The 12,164-nt window shown below is 36.9% G+C and overlaps 3 protein-coding genes across 3 annotated transcripts in view; 2 read left to right on the forward strand and 1 right to left on the reverse strand.

Annotated features, from left to right (window-relative positions):
* Window positions 1–904: 904 nt before the first annotated feature.
* Window positions 905–3,713, reverse strand: LOC111608888 (transmembrane and coiled-coil domains protein 1-like). Its single transcript, XM_023335396.1, has 4 exons — window positions 3,566–3,713; window positions 2,775–3,076; window positions 2,346–2,481; window positions 905–1,423 (listed from the first exon to the last, which is right to left on the reverse strand). Exons 2-4 carry the CDS (start codon window positions 3,056–3,058, stop codon window positions 1,151–1,153), a joined length of 693 nt encoding a protein of 230 aa, XP_023191164.1. The 5' UTR covers window positions 3,059–3,076; window positions 3,566–3,713; the 3' UTR covers window positions 905–1,150.
* A 2,164-nt stretch (window positions 3,714–5,877) lies between these two features.
* Window positions 5,878–6,940, forward strand: rnf182 (ring finger protein 182). The gene has a single exon (XM_014474828.2). The coding sequence runs from the start codon at window positions 6,039–6,041 to the stop codon at window positions 6,843–6,845; it is 807 nt and encodes a 268-aa protein (XP_014330314.2). The 5' UTR covers window positions 5,878–6,038; the 3' UTR covers window positions 6,846–6,940.
* Window positions 6,941–8,635: 1,695 nt separating this feature from the next.
* znf622 (zinc finger protein 622) overlaps window positions 8,636–12,164 on the forward strand; it is a 31,222-nt gene continuing 27,693 nt past the window's right edge. Inside the window, exons 1-3 of the mRNA XM_005796639.3 lie at window positions 8,636–8,887; window positions 10,267–10,373; window positions 11,915–11,945. Coding sequence (XP_005796696.3) covers window positions 8,682–8,887; window positions 10,267–10,373; window positions 11,915–11,945 — 344 coding nt within the window. The 5' untranslated portion in view covers window positions 8,636–8,681. The remainder of the gene's footprint in view (window positions 8,888–10,266; window positions 10,374–11,914; window positions 11,946–12,164) is intronic.

The following is a 12,164-nucleotide window of genomic DNA, read 5'->3' on the forward strand; positions in this document are numbered from 1 at the left end:
ATTAGTATTTGCTCAGATTATCTATTTCTAGTAACCAGAAACATCTTAAAGACATTATTTGGCCTTTAAAGCTCAGCTATGGTTTTCTAAAGGTAAACATCTTCTGCATCACCATTGTTTTTGCAATGCTTGATGTTAAAAAGTTGCAAAAATTACTTTGAAAATGAAATTAATTGCTTAAAGACAGTCTAAAATCAATGTTTATGTGGAAGGGAAAGGTCTATAATCAATTAGACCAAAACTGCAATAGTGAAAGTGATGCAGGTACAACATGTACATGTGGCGTTTTTAATCAAAGTAGTAAAGTGAGAATAACATCAGTCCTGCAGGTCGTCTTGTTGGGCCTGTTTGAGCCAAAACATTCTGGTGTGAATAATAAAAGTGAAGCACAGACAGAACGTTTCCTCCCTGTTTGGTTTAGCAGCCTGTGAATGTCCCTCACAACACAGCAGCATGTGGGAAAATTCATTTCCTCACTATAAAGGAATGATGAAGTGATGTCTCACTCCCCGTTGGGAAACATTTGCTCGGATTTAGATCAGGACCTCTGGAAACAGGAGGGATTGTTTCTAATCCGTGAGATCCATGAGCAAAAAGAGACCAGTTGTTCTGGGAACAGTTCTGGTGTTTGGAGAACGCGTCTGAAGGGGTGAAACTTTCCTAAAATGTTCCTGTGAATGAAAAAATAAACTTCTTGAAAAATAAATTACTTCCAAGTCTGCTAACTTGAATATTGGGATTTTTTTTGAGAAAAAATTCTAGAGAAAATCTGAGAAGCATACTCAAAATATCTGAGTTTTTTGGGGGGAAATTTAGTCTTTTTTCTAACTACAATTACACTAATACTAATGCTAATCCACTCAGCTAATGCAGGGATAAACATGTTGGAGAGCAGTGGATTGACCACAGCGCCCCCTGGTGGTTTAAGCTTATACTAAACGCCTGCACTGGAGAAAACAAGGTCAAACTTTGGATATATGATCAATTAAAACGACAGTGAACAAAACTGAGGACTTTTATAATTATTAAAACAATTTGTGTTTGTCAATAACTAGGAACTCCAAGCTAAACTACAAGCTGGATTGATCCAGATAGATAAATGCTAATGGTCTTCAAAAAGGTTTATTTGTTTCATCTTCTTGGGCTCCAATCAGCTAACAGTATTCCAGTACTTGTAGAGGAGAAAGAGGAAGGCAGCCAGGAGAACAGCAGAGAGGATGTGTTTGGATGACTTGAAAAACAAGATGCCTTGGTTCAGTGTGCACACAAACACCAAGATGGTCGACATGACAACAAGCAGCAGTCTGATCAGCTTTTCGAGGATAATCTGTGCTATGCTGTCTTCGTGTCTCACAATATCCATCTCTTGCTGCTGCTGCAGCTCCATCTTCAGGAGATGGCTCTGGCATTTTTCCAGCGCCTCCTACAGAACAGAAAAGATGAGATAAAGTGGAAATAACATCGTTGGAATGAAATCTGGTGCTGAACGCTAAATTGATAATATTGCAATAGTTGCATTATCAATGTCTAATACGTCTGATAAAATACTCAATACTTTCACAGATCAGAACCGCATGGATCTGGAAAGGCTTTTAGCTCAGCTAGGTGAGTGGAATCAACTAACTCACTCACTCTTTGGTTGCCTAGCAACAACTTGTCGAGTAACTTGCACAGCAACAGTTTCATGCTGTGCCTCAAAACTGCTTAAAAATAAAACACAATGTTGTGGAACGAAAACTGTGGATAAAACAGAAACGATCACATCACCGGTTTGGCATATTTTAGATATAAAAACAAAACAACAATAAATCAATAGCTATTGAAGTCGACTAACATATCATGATAAGTTTTTCAGTCATATTGGGACCCCATGAAAAATTATTGTAGAAAAAGCTTCAAAGCATATTTATCTTTTACTGGAGCATCAAAATCTCAAACTGAACATGTTAGAAATATCAAGTGTTTAATTTGAATGGAAATGAAACTGAAGTTATCTGGATCTAAAGAGGAACGATCTAGAGTCACCGCACAGCTTCAGTTATTACAACTGGAAACTAAAGGTCAGCCTTCAGTCTGGGTGTGGCGATGGACTCAGACCCGAACATCCAGAGCAACATAAAGACAGTTACAAAGTCAGACTTCTAACACCTGAAGGACATTTCCAGGATTAAAGCAAGATGTGATTCTTTGAGCATAAATACCATGTACAACATAAGAGTCTCCTGTAGGGAATTAAAGGTAAATTTTTAAAGAAAAAGTTGGAATTTTCAGAAAATCTGGAGTATTAAGGCAGGAAGTGAAACATGGTTCTCAGTGATGCATGAAAACCTTTACTGGTTGCTTACAGAAAACTCCTCCGCTTTGCCGTTATACCGAATGTCAATGATTTTCTTTGTGCTGCTTATCTCCTCTTTCAGGTTCGACGTTTCCCTCTGATGGAGCTCAGTCAGGTAAGCGAGTTCCCGCTCCAAACCATTCAGCCTGCCAACCCAAAACACCGCATCACGAAAACAAGCCAGAACTCTGAATTATGAGGTAAAAGTGAGAATTCTGAATATAATGTAGTCAGTATTCAGAGGTTAAAGTCAAAATTCAGAAAAAAAGTTAGAAATTTGAGAGGAAAACTCTTAATTCTGAGATTAAAATCTGAATTCTTAGAAAAGTCAGAATTCTGAAAAAAATTTTGACAAAAAATTCTTAATTCTGAGATTATAGTCAGGACTCTGAGGGAAAAGTCTGTTTTTTTTCTTTGTTTTTGCAGTGGCAGAACTGACCTTGACCTTTCTTCCTCCAGCGCATGCAGCATCTGGTTGTGGTCCCGCTGGTACTCGGTTCTCAAGGTTTTCAGGGATTTCTCGAGGTACTTATGGGTTTCTCTGATGTGCTGGATGTCAGTGAGCACAGAATTCACAAGTGTGGTTTTGTTCTCACTGTGAGACTTCACAGTTTCCCTGGAAGAAGACCTGCTTCTGGTGCTGCTTGCCTGGAGCTTGTCTACAGAAGATGAGGATGACGAGTGCCTCCGGCCTCTAGCTTCACCTTCGTGGGTTTCATGCATGTCCTTCACTCTGCCAGACTTACGGATGGAGAAGGAGAATTTCACTGATTAAATTTGTCTGTTAAAAATAAAACGCCTCCAAATGCATCAGCTTGTGTTGAGGGATAAATTTGTGTGATTCTTGAATTGGAGTCAGGAGCCGCACAAAATCAGTCCACCGGCCAATAAAGGCCCCCGCGCCACACTTTGGACACCCTGGTATAGATTTGAGTAATTTTGTTGCCCCTTCATCCCCCCAGATTTTCTTAGTTTGTTCCAAAAAATAATAAGATGCTTTATTTTGATAATCCGGTGTTGAAGTCCTTCTTCACGTTATTTAAATGTGTTTATATGAATAATATTATTTAATATACACAACATACTGTTTAATTTAAAAAATTCAGCTCTTTTTTATAGCATCAATCAGACATGCTCAGCATCTCCGTTTTGAATCGTTTCCACCAACAAACAAAAACGGATCTGGAGGCGAAAATGAGAAAAGCTGAACTGAATTATGATTTCACTCACCTGGCTTCAAACCGGATCATCCGAAACGGGTCAGGGTTCGGAAATGGATCATAGTTTGCGCCACCTGACTGACGCCGCTGAACTGTTGAACTACAGCCACGTTGCTAGGCAACAAATTGTTCGAGTTACAGTTGGAAAAAGGCGATTTATTGCTATAAAGGATCATTTTTAGCAGAAGAACATTGAAAAAGGATTTCTAACACACATGTCTACTTTTCTGAATAAAGAAATGGAAAAATAAAAATACTCGAGCCTTTGAGGAGCACAGGTAGGGAAATGAAATCCAGGTGTTAAAATAATGTGTCTCAAGTAAACATGGGAAGTGACGTGTTAATTAAAAAAAACAGCTAAATGAAGAAAATGAGAGCAGATTTTAAACTAACTTCAGGACCGTATTTTTTCCAAGGATTAAATCTTTTCCTGAAATAATGAGGCGAAAAAGACCGACGGCCACTTCCTGTCCCCACATTAAGAATTTCTTTTACAATAATGTGAATAATTTTGGAAGTATTTCTCAATTTATTGAACTTAAATTCTGTAAAGTTAGATTACATTTCAATCTTCTCCTTCCTTTTGTTTTCCAGATTTTTTGAATCGAGACTCTTCAGATTTGTATATTTTGTCGCCCTCTGCTGGTGCTTTAGGAGGATTGGTTGTTCGTCTTTCTGGTGTTTAATTTTAATAAATAAAGAAACCTCTAATTTAAATGAATTAAAACAATATTAAATTTTTAAATGTTCTTGTCATTCTTGCAGACAACATTAAAAACTGCTTGACCACTGGCCTTCATTGTTCCAGTGTTTTTAAATGATTTGATTTGTTTTATTTCTACAGAGGCAGAAAACCCCAAAATTATACTCAAGCAATAGTAGCACCACTTCAACATGTCTTTACTGAAGTAAAGGCAAAAAGTATTCATCCAAGAAATTATCTAAGTAAGACTAAAAAGTTACTTGATAAAAGTTTTACTAGTCAAATGATCAATCATTTAATAGTTAAAAATTACATCATCAGACGGACCAAATTATAAGGTTAAGTGGAAAATTTGACATTTTAAGGATGAAAATGACAATAATTCATATAATTAATAAAAAAAAATAGCAAAATCAGGCACAATATATTTTTTCCAAATTAGTTTCTTTCAGTTTCTGTGTGAAAGTTTGGGTAAAACATGTTTGTTTTTTAAAAACTCACCTGTTTAGGATTGTATTTGAAACATAATCAATTATGAAATTTGACTTAATGTGTTTTGATTATTGATTCTATGTTGCATTGTGTTTCTGTGTTTGATATGATGTGAAGCACTTTGAAATGCTTTGCTGCTGAAACGTGCTATACAAATAAAATTTGATTTGATTTGATCTGATTTTTATTTCAGTGGGTAGAAAATCCAGAAATCTTACCCAAGTAAGAGTAAAGATACTTCATAATAAAATTACTCAAATAAAAGTAAAACAAACAGTATAGCAAAAATACTAATAAAGTAATTTTTTTCAAAAAAAAGTCACTAAACTAATTGCATTTGAGTAAAAGTAACTAGTTACTACCAACTCTGTATTTCCATAACTTCTGAAGGAAACACAGTTAATTGATTGTGCTATTAAATGGTTCCATGTTCCTGGAAAATACATTTAAACCCAAAGTTAATAAAAACAAATAATGTCCCACTGAACAACCAGCAAGTGCGACTGAATGTTTGACTCTCTTTGGCTGAAATGATGAAGTGGAAAAGTTCTGAGTTCAGAAATCAGAGTCATAAACTGATTACAGATCCGATCTGATCAGTCAGAATAATTCAGATCATCTCAACCAACCAGGGGGAAATCTTAGTAACCTTTGCTTTCTGCACACAGCCCAGTCTTTGGTGTCATACTGGTGATTTAGTCCCAGAATTTTATTTTTTGTTCACCTTTAACTGTTTATTCAGTAAATTTCTGTAAATATATAGTGGAGAGAAGGTGATTTCTCTGACTCACATCATGCACAAACACTGACAGCTGAAATCATCTGATGACATGGATTCATATTTTCTTGCACTTTCACGCTACACTCTGTAGTCAGGAATTAAATATGCTTCCTTTGTGTGTGTGTGTGTGTGCATGTGTGTGTGTGCATCAGGCACTAATTGGACTGAATTTCACTGAGTAACAAAAGATCAGACTCGAAAATTCCAGCTCCGGTCTGCACAGGCTCGGCTTTGTTGTCGTTTCGCGGCTGTTTGCTGTGTTAACAGTTATCCCTTCATCTCTCTCTCTTGCTGTCGGAGTCTTTTTCGCCTTCCCTCTCTTTTTCTCCTGCAGCCCGTGAAAGGATTTGGTTCCCTCAACCTCGGCACAGTCACTTCAACTTGTGAGGAGCTTCAAAGCAAACTTTGAAATCGCCTTTTTAACCCAGGAATGGACTGTGGGTTTCCAGTGAAGTGGAGACTTGCGTCTCTCGATGTGAAGCTGGTTGAGGTTTAGGTAAGTCTGAGATGCTTGAGCTGCAGAACCTTGAGGATGTTACTGACGCCGGGCCCCACGCTGATGGACTCGGTTCTGATGAGATGGAGTGTAAGATCTGCTACTCTGCGTATAATCTGGAGAGCTGCAGGCCGAAGGTCCTGGAGTGCCGCCACCGGCTTTGCTCCAAATGTCTCTGTAAGATCCTGGACCTGGGCGAGTCGCCGCCGGACGCCCTGGTGTGTCCGTTCTGTCGCTGCGCCACCAGGTTCCTGGAAGGGGCTGTGAGGAACCTGCCGGATGACTGCAGCCTGGTGGCGAGGCTGGCTCTGCAGAGCAGGAATCAGAGGAACCTCCGGATCCAGCCGGACTCTGAGGCAGAGCTGCTGCTCAGCCCGCGGCGCCTGAACGCCCTGATGGGGAACAACCCGTCCTACTCTGCCTCCAGCCTCCCCTACTCCAGCATCAGGAGCTCTCCTAACTTCGTAGTCATCACCTTCATGGAGCCTCCACCGGCCGCGGCCCAGGACCTCCGGGTCGGTTCCTGCAGACTGACCCGGGACTCGTCCAGTTCGGACTCGCTGGCCTCCGCCTCCCAGCAGTGGACGGTGTGGACCTGCACGGCCCTGCTGTGCCAGACCTCGGCCCGGGTTCTGGTGTGGGTTCTGGGGCTGCTGTACTTCAGCTCGCTGCCCATGGGGGTCTACCTGCTCATCATGCAGCGGACCACGGTCGGGGTGCTGCTGGTGAGCCTGGTGCCCGCCAGCCTCGTCTTGATCCTCATCTACGGCTTCTGTCAGTGTGTCTGCTATGAGCTACGGCACTGCTTGCCACCGTGACGGGCAGAAGAACCGGGTCAATCACAGCTCTGAAAGTAATGTGGATGTTTCCGCCTTAGACACTGAGAGAACGACCTAAATAAACCTCATTTTTATCCCCTTTAGTCTCACTTCATAACCCAGTTACTAATTCTCTAAGGAATCTGCTTCAAAAACATTTAAATATCCATGGATTTGTTATCTTATTGTGTATCGATATAGATTAACCTTTTAATCGATTAGGACCTTTATTGATAGAAAAAAAGGAGGAATACATTTCTGTCAAAATATTGAGATCAATCTCAGAATTTTTCTAGACCGTCTTTGGAAATTTCTGAGTTTGAATAGAAAATCTCAAAGTTTTGTAGATTAATCTGATATTTTTGTATTTTTATCAGGCAAATTTTTGACTTTTGAAACTCTTAAATATCAACATTTTATATAAACATTTTTGGAGATTATTTTTTTTTATTATTATTATTATTATTATGACTTTTGGAGCTCAGAGATTTCTTTGTTTTTCCAGTAAAATTCTGGGATGATTTAATGATTAATCTCAGAATGTTTCTAGAAGAAAATCATAAAGTTCTGAGTTTGAAAAGTCAAAGTTCTGCTAAAAATAAAAATCTCAGAAGTGTTGTGATTAACCTAATAATTTTTTTAGACTTTTTTTTGTTCTGAATTTGAAAGTCACAGATGTTAAACTTTTTAAACAGAGAAATTTCCAATTCTTTTCTAGAACATTTTGAGATTATTTGCAATAAATTTTAAAGTTAATTTCACATGGTTGATGAATGCAACTACCAATTTCAGGTTCAGTTAAGTGCTCTCTGCCGCCCCCTGCTGCCCGGGAGGCCACATGCAGCTCAGATGTAATTTACAGAATATTCAAGGCTCATATCTTCATGTGTTCACTTTGATTTTATTCTGACAGGCTATTTGTTTCACGGCAAAAATATTTATTTTATATTTAGTTAAAGTCAGATCGGTTTTGTTGTTTTTCATTGGTGCTTCTGTAATTACCTACATTTAATATGTAGTTACTTTATTTCAGTTTGCCACTTTATTTCACACCATGGCGGATGGCAGTGCGTGTGTATGGTGAGACATAAATGAATGATGTTGCACTCCAATAAATAAGACAACAAACAACAAAACCTGACGTCATTGATCTGACACACAGCCAGAGAATCAGCTGAACGAGAAACTGCAAGCTGGTGGGAATTAAAGTCAATCAGATGGAAAGTGTAGCAAAGTTCCTTTCACAATAAAATAAATTAATAGTTTAAAAATGAAATGAAAATACATTCAAGAGATGAATACAATTCTGGATGCTCCTTTGATTCTGTAATTTGGTCAATTACTGTAATATGTTTTGTGAGACTATAAAAGACAGAATTTTGTCCCAAATTGATCAACAATGTGAGAAATGATAGAAAAGTAACAGGTTCTATTATCTTATTATTTTAAATTATTATTAATAATAATATTATGTGTTTTTGTTTTAGAATGACATTTTATTTTTGTTGGTCATTATTTTATGTAACCAACTCAGATTGTCGTCATAATAATACTTCAATAACAAGATTTACACTTTATTCACATTAATAATAAAAATAAAACATTTTGCATTTTAGATTCGCATTATTTAGATTACATAAAGTTTCAACTCTTATTATTTCCCACTTTATTTAATTTCCCTTTGGGATTAACAAAGTGCTTTTGAATTTTTATTTTGTTTAAACGCAAACACGGAATTTTATTTTGAAACCCCAATCCGGAAATGGCCCTAGTTAATACAGGAAATTGACACCATGCTACACTAGGTGGAGCGCAGCGGCAGAGAGCCGTTAAGCGATGCTGGGCAGCCGGGAAGCAGGCGCCGCTGGCGGACAGGAAGAGGCCCCCGGGTCGGTGGGTCCCTCGTGGCCCCTGAACCCGGAGCACCGCGGGCAGGAGAGGCCTCCCGGCCGGGCAGGGTGGCGTGTCAGCGGGCTGGTCAGCTGGAGGCAGCATCGGGTCAGGACGTCAGCCCTGTTTGCTGCAGCCAGCGCGGTGATCTGGTAGGAATCATGACGCAGCGACAAGCAAACCTGTTAAAACATCAAGATTTTAGATCAAATTTAAAATATGAAGCCGATCAACCTGATCTTTAGATTCATTTATAAACTTGGTTTGAACAGTTTTTATTAAGAGTAAATATTCCCAAGTCTAATTTGTTCTATAAATATTTTTAAGGAGTTCAAACGTTGATATTACAATAAATAGTTTATTTTAATTTTAAAGTTCCATGTATTATTATGATGTGTGGTTGTAATAAATACTTAATAAAACTTTTAAAAAGTGTTTTGCTATTGAGAAATGTCACAATTTTCCACTAATGGATAATAGTTTCATTATTCAGTTCAGCTCTAGGATACCAACATTTTATATTATTATTACTTTAATAAATGATTATTCTGAAAATGAATACTTTAATCTGATAAACTGACATTTCCTGCAAATGTTTCATTTAATTTACTTAACCTTATTTTTATACAGTATTACAAATACATAACATATATAAATAAAAACTAATCATTCAATCTATTTTTGAAATAAGAAAATAAACAATTTATTTCCTAAAATTGAAAATTCAGTAACAGCTTTCCTTTAGTGATCACTAACAGCTGCAGCTAATCAATACGGTGTAGGTCTGGTGATTTATTTTTTGTGTTATTGATTAATAATTGGATGCAGAAGGTACTCAACAGGAGATTTTATTTAATTTTTTTCAGAATTTCAACCTGTAGGTGAAACTAAGACTGTGCTACTTTCTGGGTAAAACTTATTTACAGACAAAGAATTTTCATCTTAAAAGCAAAATATAGTTTTTCTTTCTTACAGTTTTGGATTAATTATTGCTCTAATTCTTTTATTATTTCAGCAAATAACTTATTTTAAAGTCTGTATACTCCAGTTAGTGATTAATTGATTGCTAAATTAGCTGACGATTACTTAAATAATCGATTAATCTGATTAATAATTTCAGTCCTAATCTCACTGACATGTTTTCTTTTGCACAATCTGTAAAGTTGCATTTAATAGAAAAAGTTTAATTTGGTCTTTTGTTTCCAAATGTCTTTATATTTGCTTAAAAAGAACATAAATTTTACACAAGTGGAAAAAAATATAATTTAGTTTAACGATAACTGATCAGACATAGAAACTATAAAGTACTATATAAGTTTAAATGGTGTAACAAAAGTAACTGTTATTTGACTGAAACAATATTGTACAGGTATAAATATCTTACAGAATATTAGCATGATGGTTTATTTATTATTAACTCTTCTTTTTGTTCCTTTTTGAACAATAAAAACAATTTAAATGAGTTTATTGTGACACTTATTTAAACTAAATTGCCTCTTTTGAACTAAAACTCAGACTTGTGTCTCTCCAGGTTTGTTGCCTTCAGTTCTTTTCGGATCTACAGCCTTATTTCCATCCTGTTGGTTCTGTTGGTCGTCACGGTAACCGCAAGAGACGCTGTTTGGACCAGGACCAAAGGTTTCTTTCCTCCGTCTATTATCTGCACACTTACACCTTTACAGGGACCGATGAGCCTAGCAGCCATGTTTGTAGCTGTGGGAGGAAGCTGGAGTACCCAGAGAGAACCCACAGGGAGAACATACAAACTCCACGCAGAAAATCCCAGGACGGGATTTTAACCCAAAACCTTGTTGTTGCTAGGCAACTGCCCCACCGTGCATGAATTGATGTAATTTTTGGACATCATCTCTCAGGTGCCAGTCATTAACACTCTGCTTGCACATTGTTTCAGTGACATGTTAAGATTTCTTACCAAGTAAAGCAGAGCTGGAACGATTAATCGAGATGAATCGATTATTGAAATAATCATCAATTAATTTAGTAATCAATTAATTTTCACTAGAGAAATTATTGTTCTGTCTTTTGAGACATTAAAAAACTCAAAAAGGGAAATTTTTTTCAGAAAAAACATGCCAAGACCAGAAATCAAGCAAAACTACGCAAATAATAAATGATTTTAATTTGAGACTTCAAAGTTTCTTGGTCTGTGAATCTTTTCTTCCCAGAAATCTGAAAGTGGCAGCTTCAGCTTCGCCTGGATCAAATTCAGGAAGAAAAATCTCCCATGGAGAATCTTTTGCTGTGGCTGGAAATAAAATGATCATTTTCTTATTTAAAAAATGAATAGAATTATTAGTGTATTTGCACAATTTAATGTTTTTATAATATTGTTTAAAAATAATTGGTTAGTTGAAAAATTTTCAGAATGTAATTTTTTTTAATCTGACTAATCACTGGACTGGATTTATTGATTGGTTGGTTCAGTGAATTGTTGATGGATGGAGTAAATGAACTGTTCCTGTTAAGATGCTTAGCTGAGCTTCAGAAAGAATATTCTAAATATTCTAAAATACTTATAATTTTTAATGTCTCAAGACAAGTTTTCATGCTGACATTATTCATATTCTGTGTAGATTTATCCTAAGAAATAGTAAAATTTTCATTGTCTTCCTGCAGTCATTAAACATTTCTATTACTTGGTCCAGTAATTGGGCCGTTTCTGGACGGGATTATGTCTCAGTGTTTGTTTTCAAAGGTTATAAAAGTTAAAATTAATCATCCTGAACATCCTTCTGTTAATTTTCTCTGGTTAGATGTTTCAAACTACAGGCAGGTCCAAACTCAGGTTCCTCCACTGTTAGATGATTTCATTCAATGTTTCGTCATTTTTATCCTGATGAGTAAAGTTGAGGCACTGAAACCTGAAACCTGTGGAGTCTCGTCGGTAATGCATTCCTCTTTAAAGAAGGAAAAATGACTCTACTTCTGCATTTAGTTCAGATATAAGAGCTGAAAGTCTGTAGCTTTTTATCCCCCTCATATTACCTGGATAAATGTGTTTTAGGTTGATTTTTTCATCATATTACTGTTGTTGTTGGTCATCTTTTCCATTAGTTGTCACTAATAAAAAACAACACTGATATATTTAAGGTAGTTAGATTGTAAAGTACCATTTATGTTCAGAGCTGGATGGTAAATTCTGATTTTTCCTCCCACAGGAGCTCATGTGTGGCGCAGAATGACCAGCAGGTAAGACAGGATTCACCCTCTGGACAAAAAACAGGAAATGTTTGTTTCACCTGGAAGAGTCAAAAATCCAGTCAGACGTTTCCCACAAGCAGCGGTGATGGGATAGCAGAGGCTGTTTGTACATTTTCACTGGATCAGAGAAAAACCCAAATGTGTCATTAAATCCCCAAATGAATCAAACGTTCATACTGAAGGTAAATATCTGATTCTTCACGGTGA

Source organism: Xiphophorus maculatus, chromosome 6 (genome assembly GCF_002775205.1).
Source record: "Xiphophorus maculatus strain JP 163 A chromosome 6, X_maculatus-5.0-male, whole genome shotgun sequence".
In the NCBI taxonomy this organism is placed as follows: Eukaryota; Metazoa; Chordata; class Actinopteri; order Cyprinodontiformes; family Poeciliidae; genus Xiphophorus; species Xiphophorus maculatus.